The sequence below is a fragment of the Gymnogyps californianus genome, chromosome 7, assembly GCF_018139145.2.
Source record: "Gymnogyps californianus isolate 813 chromosome 7, ASM1813914v2, whole genome shotgun sequence".
NCBI classification, from domain to species: domain Eukaryota; kingdom Metazoa; phylum Chordata; class Aves; order Accipitriformes; family Cathartidae; genus Gymnogyps; species Gymnogyps californianus.
The window spans coordinates 19,702,545-19,715,931 of NC_059477.1; the positions used below are offsets into that span (position 1 = coordinate 19,702,545).

Below are 13,387 nucleotides of genomic sequence, written 5' to 3' on the forward strand. Positions count from 1 at the left end.
TCTACTCTTTTACAAATTGTCTACAGGCAGGTATTTTAGAAGCAAGCCTCAGAGTATGTAGTAATAGTATCCAGAAAGCATACCTAAGATGTTTAATTAGAATCTTATAAAAATATACAAATAATTGTTGAAGCTATTTTTGTAGCACATCTAGATAATAAAGATTTTTCTATAAAACATCAGGTTTTTTTAAATAAACACACTGTCCTAAATATTAGTAAATTGCTTGCAAACTTGTTTTTATTTCTCTGTACTATATATATTTTAAACATGTATATATACTTATTTATATATTTTACTGTACTGTTTGCTTTCCAAAAGTGATAAAGGAGGCTTATGACATTTTAAATAGGTGTGATGTGAAAGTATTTTACCTTTGTGTTGAAAGTATGGAGCAAACACCAAAAAAGTGAGATTACTTTCTGATTTAAGTACCAAAGTTGATTATACTGCGGAGATTATTTCATGGTTTTCCCATGTTCAGCTCTGATCCTATTTCTCAGTGTAACTCAAAAGAATTCTATGTATGGGTTTCTTTATGCTACTGAAAGCAATTTAGGGTTGGAAGGCTTGCAGAAGAAAGTTGCAGTTCAGTGGACTGTAGTAAGAATCGTGTCACTGAACTATTCAGTTTATCTGAAGAGGTAAGTTAAGGCTGGAGTTTCACATTCAGATTGGATTGCTTCAGGAACCATCTTTTTTTCTATGGGACAAGGTGTTTGCTGTTGCCTGGGTAACAATCCAAGGTGGCTGTAATTCATCTCTAGTGATTGGGCTAGCAGTTTACATACTTTATTTCTCATTTGGTCGGGTGAGTAACATTTTTGTCAGGATGGCATTTAAGTTGCTATTTTGGTTTTCAGGAGAAGAGTATTTTCTAAATTCTTCTTTCTTACTGTGATATTGTCTCTTAGAGCAGTCAGTCTCTGATAGCCTTTTGAAATCAGAGTGGCAATCACAAACTTCTTTTCTGAAAATTTGCCTTCTGTGTATTAGTCTTGTTACTCCTGTCAGGCAACAAACAATCCAGAAGGAAAAGAGGAGGCAAAGGATGGGGTTGGTTTGTTTGTTTTCCCTAGCAGCAACAGTTTTAGTTGTTGGGCTGTAAAGTTAACCGTGCTAAGTCTTCTAAAGCTGTCAGAACATTACCCGAGTTTGGATTGTCTTGCTGTTGTTCACCTCTGTTTCTAGCTATGACGTCTTTATGGTATACTTCAAATTTCAGAGTTATCTTGGATTGCTTAGTATTTCATCCACTCAAATTTTGAATATCTCCAAGGATGGAGATTCCACAGCCCCACTGGGCAACCTGTTCAGCTGCCCTCACTGTGTGATTTTTGGGCTTTTTTAAATCCCCCCCCCCCATTATACTTGCTCCTAACTTTGTTGGTGTGGCTTGTGAATGTTGCATCTCATCCTTTTGTTGTATGCTATTCAGAGTCTGGATCTGTCTTCTCTATAGCAATACATTAGGTAGTGTAAGACAGCAATTAGATCCTTCCTTAGCCTTCCTTTTCCATGCTGAACAAGCTTTGCTTCCTGATATTCCTCTTGTTTGTAATAGTCCAGCCTCCTAACTATTTTGGTGAGGCCCCTGCTCGTTTCTCTCCAGTTTGTCATCTGTCTTGAGGGGCTCGAAACTGGACACAGCACTCCAGCTGTAGCCTCATGAGTGCCAGATAAAGGAGGATAATCACTTCCCTTCATCTGGTTGCTATGCTCTTGCTAATTCAGCCCAGTAGGCTGTTAGCTTTCAGTGCTGCAAGCGACATGATGCTGAATCGTGTTCAGTTTGTTGTCCACCAGGAGTTAAAGGTTCTGCCCCAAAGCTGCTTGACAGCCAGTTGGCCCTCAGCCTGCACCGTTGCATGGAGTTATTTCGTTCTAGGTGCAAGCTTTGCATTTGTCTTTGTAATAGGTAAATACAATCCTTACCAATTTGGCTACAGTAACGAATGTGAGCCCTTTGTTTTCCCATCCTGTCAGATCCAGTTTCTGTTTAGATTTATAATGTCCGAGGTCTTGCTGGAATGCGTGAGTGAACTTCTTTTCTCTTTTAAGTGCAAAAATTCCAGTGCTTCAAGATACTTTTTTTTTTTTCCCCTCAGATGTTAGCTGGAATCTCTTTACAAGGCATTACCTCACAAAATTCCTTGTGGCCTGCAGTCAAATAATATTACAAAGATCAGGAAATGAATTTATCTCCAACTTTTTTCCAGTAAGTTTGCCAGGAGGACACCACTTTTTTCTTTTTCACAAGGATTGATTTTTGGTTTATAAATCGGGCATTCAAAATTCACAGGCTTCACAAACCAAAACATGGAACCAGATAACAATTTCGTATGCAAATATGTGTTTTGGTAATACGCCTTTAAAAGAGAAAATGAGCAGACTTGAAAAATTGATCTTTACAGCTTATGACCTAAGAAAAATACTAACAGTATGGATGGAGTAGATTTTATGGCTGATACTATGCACTTGTCAAAGACTGACAACAAACTATAGTAACAGAGTGGAAAAAATGCCCTACATGCACTTTTGTTAATAAAAGTCTTCATCCTTTGGATAAAAAAAACCCAGAATTGTTTCTTATACCTTCAGACACTTCTGATACAGATATAACTCTTCTGCTCATAATATATATCCATATGTGCGTATTGTAGCCATATATAACTATATGGTGCCCCATGATCACGATTTAACAGAGCAAATTCCTTTTGAGATCTAAAGGAGAGTGACTCTGTTAGTTTTGAACCTGCATTTAAAAAAAATCTGACTGTTGCATAGCTGAACAAGGATAATAAGCTCGTGGGATAGCTTTTAAGTGTCTGTTGAAGTTCTAGATAATATAAGGATGTAATCCTAAAGCTTCATTGATAAGGGCCTTATTTTTTACCCTGAAGCCTTAGTCATGAGTATTCAGACTTGCCCATAACCTCTTTAAGACTCTTTATTGGTGACAGTACCAAGTTGATAGTTTGAACAGTTCAAGAAATATTTCATCCCTTCAGAAACTTGAGACAGGTTATGAACTCTTTGCAAAGAACAGCAGAACAATCTCCATCCCTGATTTGCTTTGGCATCCTTTCTTTGGGACATAAATGTTTCCCTGAGTTGTCAGTGCCAAAGACTCTAAAGTTTCTGGCAGCCATTCATCTCTTCTTGGCTTGTGATCTCAGCTCAGTATCCTCATTCTGTTGAACGTATGTATTTAGAAGTGACACTTCGGAATCTCCTCCACTCCATCTTTTGCTTCTTTGATATTCGGTGCCTATGACCAAGGACACTGGGATCTCCTTCTCCTTGAAGTAATATCCAGAAAGTCTATACAGTAGTTTTTTACTGTACAGGCACAGGCAAAAGGATTGGGTAACATGTTCCCTACAGATCTCTGGGGTATTAAGTCTTAAATTATTTGCTTATGCTTACTTGATCTGTCTTGCGTCTAGTGCTAAATGGTGTACCAGAAGTATACATTCTTAGGATAGTTAGACAGTTTCAAAAGCCTTGCAACTTTTCATGACCAGCCTGCTGGGAGAGAGATGAATTTATTCTGCTTATGATCTTTAATCATAAAGACATCTTTATTCATCTTTATTTGCTTCATCAAGCTAAGCAGTGTTCAGAACTAACATTGTTAGATCTCCATACAAATACTCATATTTAAAGATGAATGTATTTCCTCCAGGGTAAAGCCACAGCTGGGTTGAGAGTGCTTGTTGTCTCCTGGCTAATTAGCTAATTTGGTACATTCATCCTCCCCCCCCACCCTGTAACTTGACCTTAAAATGAGGTAACTTTAGTGTTGAGATTAGTTACTCATCACTGTTGGGTTTAGTGATGTGACAACAATATCTTGATTTTATATGTTCGTTGTACCAGAACTTTATTTTTTTTGTCATTGATGTCACAGCATCCACATTGCATGCATTGTCCAGCACAGGTTGGCTGAATCCCGTCTGTCCCCCTCTTTCTATTCCTGAAGCGGAGTGATGCTACCTTGCGATGTTTGTTCTGTGCTTGCAGGATGAGAGAGTAGAAGCATCTCTTTCTGTCTGAGAGAAGGCATAACTCATTAGAGGATGTATTGAAGTAAACCATTTCTTTGAAAAACTGCCGTGTTTTGTTTATTTTTACAAAATCATGTATTATTACATGTTTAACATGCATAGTAATTAATATCTTCTTTCAATTACAGTTCATTGCCATGAAAAGGAGGATATGATAGTTTGCCCTATGAAACAGGTTTATATGTGAAATCTGGCAGGTATGTGTATTAGTATGTGTGGTGAGTATGCAAAACAGCACAAAATATAATTAGTATCTCTTCTTAAGTATTTTTAGCCTGTTGGTAATTTAGTTGTATAGCTGAAACATGACTAAGGTACATGTTTTTGTAGTTAAATTTGTAACAGTTTACATAAAGGGCTATCTGCTAACTTATCTTTAAATATGAGCTTTAAAGATTATGAAAAGACTAAGGAATCAACCACTTTTTCTCATCTGTTGGCACAGTATCCTTGACTACTTGATGTTGTCTGCTGCTTTGTTCTTTTTTTAATTGTGCGAATTGGATCATTATTACGACTTATTTTTATTTCAGTAACAAGTTGTCTTACTATGTTTTCAGATACTTTTTGCAATTAGTCATGTTACGTATGAATACTTGCCTTTCCAATTGAGATGTATGTTCAAAACCTACTATGTCTCTGTTGGGTTTTGTGTACCTTCCTGACAGAGCTTGGAATCCAGATTCTACTTGAATCCTGGGTATTTAGATTCTTACCGTAGCCAGAAGGCAGAAATTCTTGCCCGTTGAATATTAAAATATCCTGTGGATGTTGATGTATTGATAATTTGTTGCAATATTTGTAAAATTTGTTCCATTTTCATTTTAATACAGGTAGCACAACGACCTGTGGAATATGAGTGATGACAAACCGTTTTTATGCACTGCCCCTGGATGTGGCCAGGTAATGGTTTGACTTGAAGTTGTTAACATAGATCAAATAGAAGTAAAACAGTGAAACGTATTTCTAGGGATTGAAGAAAAGGGGATTTATGATAATTGGTAGAAAGTATCTATGTTTTGCTGAAAAGCAGATGACAGCAAGAATTTCTAGTATTTTGTGTGTTTATTCAGAAAATGCTATCCATAGAAGAAAAAAACCTAATTACCCTTTCTGAGCTGAAAACAATTTCATTTGTTAGCCCTGCTTTATGTGCTTTCATTAAAAAAAAAATAAAAAAAATCAAGAAACATCCTAATTTATATCAGGTAACCTGTATTTTTCAGAATATTTCAATGTTAGTGGGGAGCTCATTGTGAAGCTCACCTGTCACTAATCTTCACAACTATGGTGACTGCAAATATTTAATGGCATAGTTTTTATTTATGTATATTTTTGTGTATAGGAAGATGCTAACAGTATGCATGCCACAAAATGTATTTCTATTCCTATTGTAGTTTTAATGTGTTCTATCAAACAGCATTAGTAGATATAGAGCTGAATATGAGCACAAAAGTAAAATTATTATTGAGTGTTTTAGCAGATGGTTGCTTAAAAGGAAGCTGTCTTAACACTTTAATTTAGTAACCTGAAAATAAATGAATTTGCATTATCTACTGCATGAGATGGACATCCCTGAATCCTTTATATAGAATTAATTTCTTAAACAAGCTGAAGTTTTTCATTATATTATCTCTGCTGCCTTTATATAGAATTGATTTCTTAAGCTGTATTTTTTAATTATATTAGTGCACTTGGATTTATTTGGATTTTGAGTTCAAAATATTTTCATTTTTATTCTGAAAATTTGGGTTTTATGATGAATGACAGCATTAATGTTATATTAATGGAGCCTTCTGTATTTAAAGCAGGAAAGGACTAAGATTTCTTATTATGTCTAATATGTTCAGAGACATCAAAAGTAACAGAAGAGGACTGCCTTCTCCTAAGCAACATGTTTGTCCCCATCCTATTTGAATCTCGTTTCGATGTAAGCTCTGTCAGAAGTGTTTTGGCACCTAAATCTCATAGAAGACGCATCATGGGGCTACAGCAATCCTTGATTCCAGTGAAGGAGAAAAGAGAAGTTCATGTCCCTGAAAATGGGCAAGGCTTCTCCAGACGCCAGCTCATACTATAGAATAGAGGGAGGGAGTCAGGATCTGGAGATCCTATTCCCTCTGAAGGAGGCTGCCCATCACATAGTGGGGACAGAAAGATGTACTAAAGTCTCTTAGTGTGATAGAACACCAAAGTTCCTGGCTTATGCTGTATCTAGAGATAAGGCACAGGAACTACGGAGAGCTGGCCATTTGGAACCCTTGGCAACAGAGTTCTAACAAAATAAGTGCCTGGCCTGTATCACCCTGTCTTTCAGCGATCCTGCATTTTTAATTTCCCTCTCAGCTCCACATATACATGTCCTTTCTCACAGAAGTATTCTGGATGACCATACTCTGAGGTCAACTAAGCTTTCTGTATTGTTTTCTGAGAGATGACACTTGGTGTGTATGTGTTACAAGATATATGTGGAGTGACTTAATGAGGAATAATCAGAAACATAATTTGGGACTCAAATGTTCACAAAGAAAAGTAAGAATTTGAGTATTTTGTAAAATGTGTTCTTTTTAGGAAATCTGCATCTTGAGAAACATTTTCTTAGATTATCTCAATTGAAACACTAACTTTACCAACAATTACAGATGCATAGCAAATTTCAAGTTAGTAAAAGTAAGAATATCTATTTTACAGCACCTAGTTTGTGTACTTACTGCTTTTTTTATAGAATGTACCCAAAATTTTGGGGGCAGTATGCACAAAACTGGCATACTTCTGAAAACTTGGGAGATTTTAAAAAAGCTGATGCATTTAATTCATTCACAGCTTTTCAGTTGTCTGACATTGTTCCAGTGTTTCCCATTCTATCTGCCTCTTATTTTATATAGTAAATGGTCAGGGGCAGGAGCTACCCTTTATTTTTACGCTATTAAATACAGTGAAGTCTGTGTTTGTGATTACAGATCAATTCTCATTATTGTGATAATACGCACAATACAGAAATCAAACAGTGGTAATCAATTACTAAACATTGTCAAGATCCATTAGTATAGCAAATGGCTGTTTGCTAACAGTTGATGAAGTCTGCAGCACTCTGAAATTTTATCTTGGACTTTTGATGAGTGCAGGTACTTATACTACCATTTCCCTGATATCATTACTATTTAGTTACTATGCACATCATCTGAGTTTTATATTTCTGCTTGGTATTGTTGACCAAGGAACAAGATATATCTGCCTAAGAGGGCTATCTGTTAAGGTAGTAATGATAGTTTTACATGTTGTAAAAATTACTTTCTGTAGAATTGCATTTACTTTGTTCACACTCAAAATTACAACTATTTCTTAAAACTTTCTGCTGCAGCGTTTTACCAATGAGGATCATTTGGCTGTCCATAAACATAAACATGAGATGACACTGAAATTCGGTCCGGCTCGTAATGATAGTGTCATTGTGGCTGGTTAGTATATACTTTTATAACTAGTTTATTCACTTTTCTGCTGGAATGGACATACGTTTTATGTATTTCCTGTACATAATGCATAGACTTCTGTTAAGAGAGTATGAAACTTTTTTTTCACTATAGTTGTCTGCAATGTGTGCTTGGGCAGTATTTTTTTACATAATTAGCTTTTGTCAGAATTTGAAGCCAGTATTATTCTCCATAAGTAACTTTTATTTGGATCTGATATATAATCTAAGTATTTTTCAATTATCAATACTTTAATAATTGAATTAATTATGTAATAAGCATTTAGTAAGAACACACACTAATAAAGGCTATGCCTAACAGGATCTGTAACTAGATTAAACTGTATTTAAGTTTTAATTCTTTGTTGATATTACTTGTCTCTTAAATTTTTAAAATATGTAGTGTGTTTTACATACTGTGGTGACATTAGAAGAATGAATCGGTAATTATTATTCTTTAAATGGGATAGTAGAAGAAAGATAACAAATTTTTGTTTTAATTTTAGCTTAAATTCGAAATACTTCTACTGTATTTCCACCTCTGAATTAATGGTATACCCTTGGTCAGTTATAACTAACTTTTTTTGTTTGTCCAGGTTCAGAAGTAATCACCAATGATTGATTGCATTATAAATTTTAAAGTTCTTGAATGAAGACAGCACATGCTAATTATTCTAAAGTTGTAGTCAGACTGTTTTTCTCAGTGGTGGAACAGCCTAAGTGAACTTTGCAAAGGCTTTCAGACATTTTCCGAATTTTTTTCCTTATGAGTGGCTAATTTGTTAGGATGAGCAGACAAAAAAAATTGTTACTCTTAAACCAGCAGTTATACATTTTAAAATTCTAAACGTGATCCTTGGCAATTATGCCATAAGAAAGGGGACCTGTCAAATAATCAGGTGTTTGAGAGTGAAACCATGACAGTCTGTCTCTGCAGCCACATTCCAGTGTGTGAACTGTTAGTTGTAAACGCCAGCTTAGTTTAGTAAGGTGCACATAATACCACTTTACAATATTTTAAATGCAGTTAACTTTGTGGCAAATGTGGTTAATTTTGACCTGGTAATAATAGTGAAGTAAGGGGAATTTACATAGTACCAAAAACTTTATAAAGACTTTTTTGAAACTGCTTCATGCAGTAGTCACCCACATACCAGAAGTCTTATGATTCCAGCTTGACTATACAGGCATCATAGGAGTCAACACGATCTTGTGTACAATATCACACTTTACTTCCTTTGGAAGTTCCACGCACTTGAAAGTAATCACTATTGTTTTCACAATATGAGAAGAAAGAAGCAAACCGTCCATGAGCTCTGCCTCTCCCTCCCTCCCTCCCTCCCTCCCTCCCTCTCTCTCTCATATTAAAGCCTTCATGTAGGCCTTGTCTTTATTTGAAAATAGAGCCTGCTTGCTCACTGAAGTGGTCTGCTATGCTAGACTAGGCACTTGAGAATAGCTCCCTCTGGTTTCTGGACACAGACAGAAGAAATGCTTTGATACCCTCCCAAAACTGTAAGGGGCTTACTGGTTTGCAAACTTCAGTTGCTTGTCTCCAGCAGGTGGAGTACGCCTTCTGGTTGGTTGGCCTCCCTGCAAGGCAGCAAGGAGCCTGCTTGCAAGGCATAAAAGAGGTCTTAACCATGTTGTCTCTTTCTGTTTGCTTTTATTCTGAAAAATATTTATGATAAGTAGGTTCATAAATGGTATTTGAGAAATAAAATTGTGGGGTTTTTATACACTTCATTTCAGATCAGACGCCAACACCAACTCGATTCTTGAAGAACTGTGAAGAAGTGGGCTTATTCAATGAATTAGCAAGTCCTTTTGAAAATGAGTTTAAAAAGGCTTCTGAAGATGACATTAAGAAAGTATGTTCAAAACCTTTTTCTTCTCAGAGGTGCTACTTTTTTCATATCAGAAATTCCATTAAAAAAAGCAAACTTTGGATTTATATATTACCTTCTAAACTACACCAATAATCATTTGCCAGCTGCTTATATATGTTGTATGGAGAGAATACAAATCTAAGATTACTCTTCTGAAGGTTAGTTTACCTGATTCATTTTACATAGTTAGCATGGACAATGGGACACATTGACTTTGTCTTAATTCATTATCTAGTCTATATCTGTTGAAGTTAATCATTCGTTCTGAAATTTCATTAGACCCTGAATAAGCAAAAAATAAGTCTGAAAAGTAAAGAGTTTTTGCAGAAAGAAAAACATTTGCAAGAAACCCATGTGAAAAGAATAGTATGTGAACACTGATTATTTGATTAGTTTTAAAATACCAATGTTATTCTAAGAATCAATAGTCATGATAATGTGAGTTAAATACTGACTAAATTGAAAGTGTCGGTAATTTGGTTATAATTATATTCACTGTGTTGAAATCACTTTTGCCTAGAAATTATTGATCACAACCTAAAAATCTACTTTTTTTTAATGTACAGATTGAGATATAAGAAAAATTTGGACTGTATCTGTTTAGCAACTTCATGTTTTTATGAGGAACTTCCCATACATTTAAATGTGGTTTCTTCTATTTATTTTAGTACTTCCCAGTCATAGCTGGTTAGGGGCCCAAACATTTAAACACTTCTGCAAATGAAAAATTTTGTTCAGTGTCCCCTTTGAATAATTTTGCCTTTGGTTGATTACCTGGTTGACTTCCATAGGCAGTGATAAAAAAATTTATTTTTATACTCATGCAGATACTGATTCTGCAAAATCTGTATACATTTTCTTTGTTTCAGTAAAGATTTTAATAGGTACTTGTGAACAGGATGGATTATTAGCCATTCCTGACAAAGCCTCACCCTTACTTTATTACCGCAAGTATACCAAATCATGATTTTTTAAATTTTTTTTTAATTGGTGTATGCTAAGTGTTCTTAAAACACTACATATGGTAATACCAATTCTGGATTTACTAATACTGTATTTTCTGCGTAATTCACCACTACCTTGGAGGAGGTTATAGGTATTGCAAAATATTTTAAACATTTTAAGAATTTCTTTAATTGATATTAATTTTCCAAGCTACCCTCTGTATTATGAGAAGAAACACAGTCCTGCTATATCTCTAGTTGATCAATATACATAAGCAATCATGGCAAGGGGTGGAAAAATTTACCATAATAGCATACTTTCTAGGGGGTTGATAGTTTAGGTTTTTTCTGTAGTATTTCATATTCGGATGTGGTGTGAAAAGAAATTCCACTTTTAACAGTCTTACCTGCCCATTAGTAATATATTCCGTAGGAAAACTAGGCATTGTATTTAAAAAAGCATCTGGAAGAACGTAAATAGAAGATGAACTTTGGGGGAAGTTTCTTCCAAAAGTGTTTGGATAGCAGACTAGACAGGAGTATAGGCTTTCAAATCTATAGTACTGCTTTAAGTATTTTTGTAACTTAATTTCTTTGTGGCATTTCGGATGTCCTGGTGGATTTTATCTGTGTTGTAATATAAAACTTGCTTTTCAATAATTATTTGCTGCAATAAGTTTGAAATTGATTGTCCACAATAGCTTTCTTCATTTGGAAATGTAGTTAGGGTTTTGTGCTTTGTGGCGTGTGATACAATAATTTATAGAAGGATAATACCTTCTTTTAACTGAAATTTTTAAATGTAGCACAATCCTTCATCAGCTATAATTTTCCTGTGACTCTTGGGAAAGGAAAACTTTAAGAGTTTTTTTTAATTCTCAAGAAGAAAATACTTAGTCTGACATCAGTGTTGAAAGACAAAGTGTTACTGAAGATTGGTGTTTGTGCAGATGCTGGAAAAATAGCCTTGACTGGTAATGCATCTGCATCAAAATCTTCCAAACATCAGCACCTCTCTGTTGTTATAAGGCTGATATTTCTCTTTAATTGTTTACATTTTGTTGTGTATTTTAATTTTTTAGAGATCAAGTAATTTTGTTTTACGCTGTTGCTCTTAGATGCCTCTAGATCTGTCTCCTCTTGCAACACCGATTATAAGAAATAAAATTGAAGAACCTTCTGTTGTAGAGACAACTCATCAAGATAGTCCTTTACCTCATCCAGAGTCTACTACCAATGATGAAAAGGTCAGAACCTTTTTTTTTTTTTTTCCCCTTTTCGGAATTTATTTTTCGAATCTTCTGATGATCTGTAAGTTTGTTGTATGTGATGATAGCCACACTACTTAGCTGGTTGAAAGGAAAAGAATTTTCGTTTGCCATATTCCTGTGGACGTATACTTAATTTTTTTCAATTCTTTAGTTAGCTTTGCTCACTGCAATTATTTCTTTCCCTCACAGTGGCCATCCAGTAAAGCTAGAAAGGAAATAAAATTTAGTATTCATGCTGTGTTAGAAAAGGCTAACGGGGCTCTGTATTCTGTTTTATGCATCATGATTCATAAAAAAGCAAAGAAAGATCAGTTTCTTTGAGTCTTTTTTATTTTTTTTAAATAATGTCAACGGTTTGTGACTCTTCATGTGTACATTTTTATGTTTATCCTGTATTTTACCATAAATTGTTTTGTAGAACAGCAGGGGATGTTCTACAGAAATGTACAGGGATGAATGGGCTGTCTTTCAAAGCTAAGCACCAGATAATTTTCTTTCAAATTTTATGCTCTTTAAGCTATAGCAGTATGTTTAAAAGTGGTCATCTCAGGTATTTGCTTGTTTAGTGTTTACTTGAATACTCATAGAAGACTGCAATATTGTCTGTCACTAGAGGATGTTGCAGTCAAATCAGTTTTAGAACTATTGCTTTAAAGAAGAAATAAGTGATTTAATAGTAATGATAACTTTGATATGGGACTGGCAGTGTTTTCATCATGTGGAGTTCTCTTGAAGAACACAAAATGAAGCAAAATTAGTGAAATGAATTAATTATTTCTATTCCTACTTCAATAAATAAAAAAAATTGAGAGTAGAACATAATAAAGCAATCTGGTTGCTCTAGGCAATCTTTTTTCTATGTGCATCTTCAGTGGGCAGTCTGCGTTTGAGGGACTTAGCTACCTTATTCCCAAAAATCAGCAGGACTTTTTAGGATCACAGGGTAATTCAGGTTGGAAGAGACCACAGGATTTCCTGGTCCAGTTCTTCCTCAAAGCAGGGGTTAGCTCTGAGATCAGGCCAAGTTACTCAGGGTTTTACGCAGTCTGGTCTTGAAACCTCTGAGGAGGGAGACTGCACAACTTGTCAGTGCAACCTGTTCTAATGCCAGGCTGTCCTTGTAGTGAAAGTGTTTTTCTTTGGATCCAGTCTGAACCTCTCTGGTTTCAACTTGCACCCCTTGTCTTATCCTACCAACAGGCACCAATGTGAGAAGAGCCTTTAAGTGCGTGACAGAAATTTAAGAGAGTTTCAATTCAGATTTGTCTTCACAAAGCTTCGCTGAGTTTTATTAGTTAGCAAGGATGAGTAATCATAGGTAATCAAGGCAGTCATGTAGTCTCAGAAATAGTACAAGTAGTTTAAAGGAATACATGTAAAGAGCTGCTTAGATTAAGCAAATCATAGTCCAAATCTTAAGTCGTCTTTATTTCATTTATTTCAGAGGTTAGTTTGTTTTTTCGCTGTGAATACTCATTCTAAGTACTCTAATTTTGGCAGGAGATAATATTAATATCTTTATACAGGAGTGGTTCAGTATCTCATTAGCATCATTACAAGTGAAAATTATATCTCAATGCTTGGCAGTACTTATAAACTTGTCTCATTCATGATGTAATTTCAGTGTTGTCACTGTAACAGTGCTGAAGTGAAAAGCTGCTGCTGCTCAATGCTGTTCTGATGTCTGATTGTAGAGACAAGCTGAGCAAGGATGAGGGTGCTGCTTGGAGTGTGCTGCTGCTGA

General features: G+C 35.3%; 1 protein-coding gene across 6 annotated transcripts in view; it reads left to right on the top strand.

Annotated features, from left to right (window-relative positions):
* ATF2 (activating transcription factor 2) overlaps window positions 1–13,387 on the top strand; it is a 52,970-nt gene that overhangs the window by 5,622 nt on the left and 33,961 nt on the right. For 4 of the 6 annotated variants that reach the window (XR_007766738.1, XM_050899857.1, XM_050899856.1 and 1 more), the window contains exons 3-8: window positions 4,199–4,267; window positions 4,904–4,973; window positions 5,921–6,000; window positions 7,432–7,528; window positions 9,292–9,410; window positions 11,491–11,619. Coding sequence is in view for 5 of the 6 variants with exons in the window: in XM_050899857.1 (XP_050755814.1) it covers window positions 4,949–4,973; window positions 5,921–6,000; window positions 7,432–7,528; window positions 9,292–9,410; window positions 11,491–11,619 (450 nt within the window). In the remaining variant the exon portion in view is untranslated. The remainder of the gene's footprint in view (window positions 1–4,198; window positions 4,268–4,903; window positions 4,974–5,920; window positions 6,001–7,431; window positions 7,529–9,291; window positions 9,411–11,490; window positions 11,620–13,387) is intronic. The other 2 variants (XM_050899858.1, XM_050899860.1) reach the window with 1 other exon arrangement.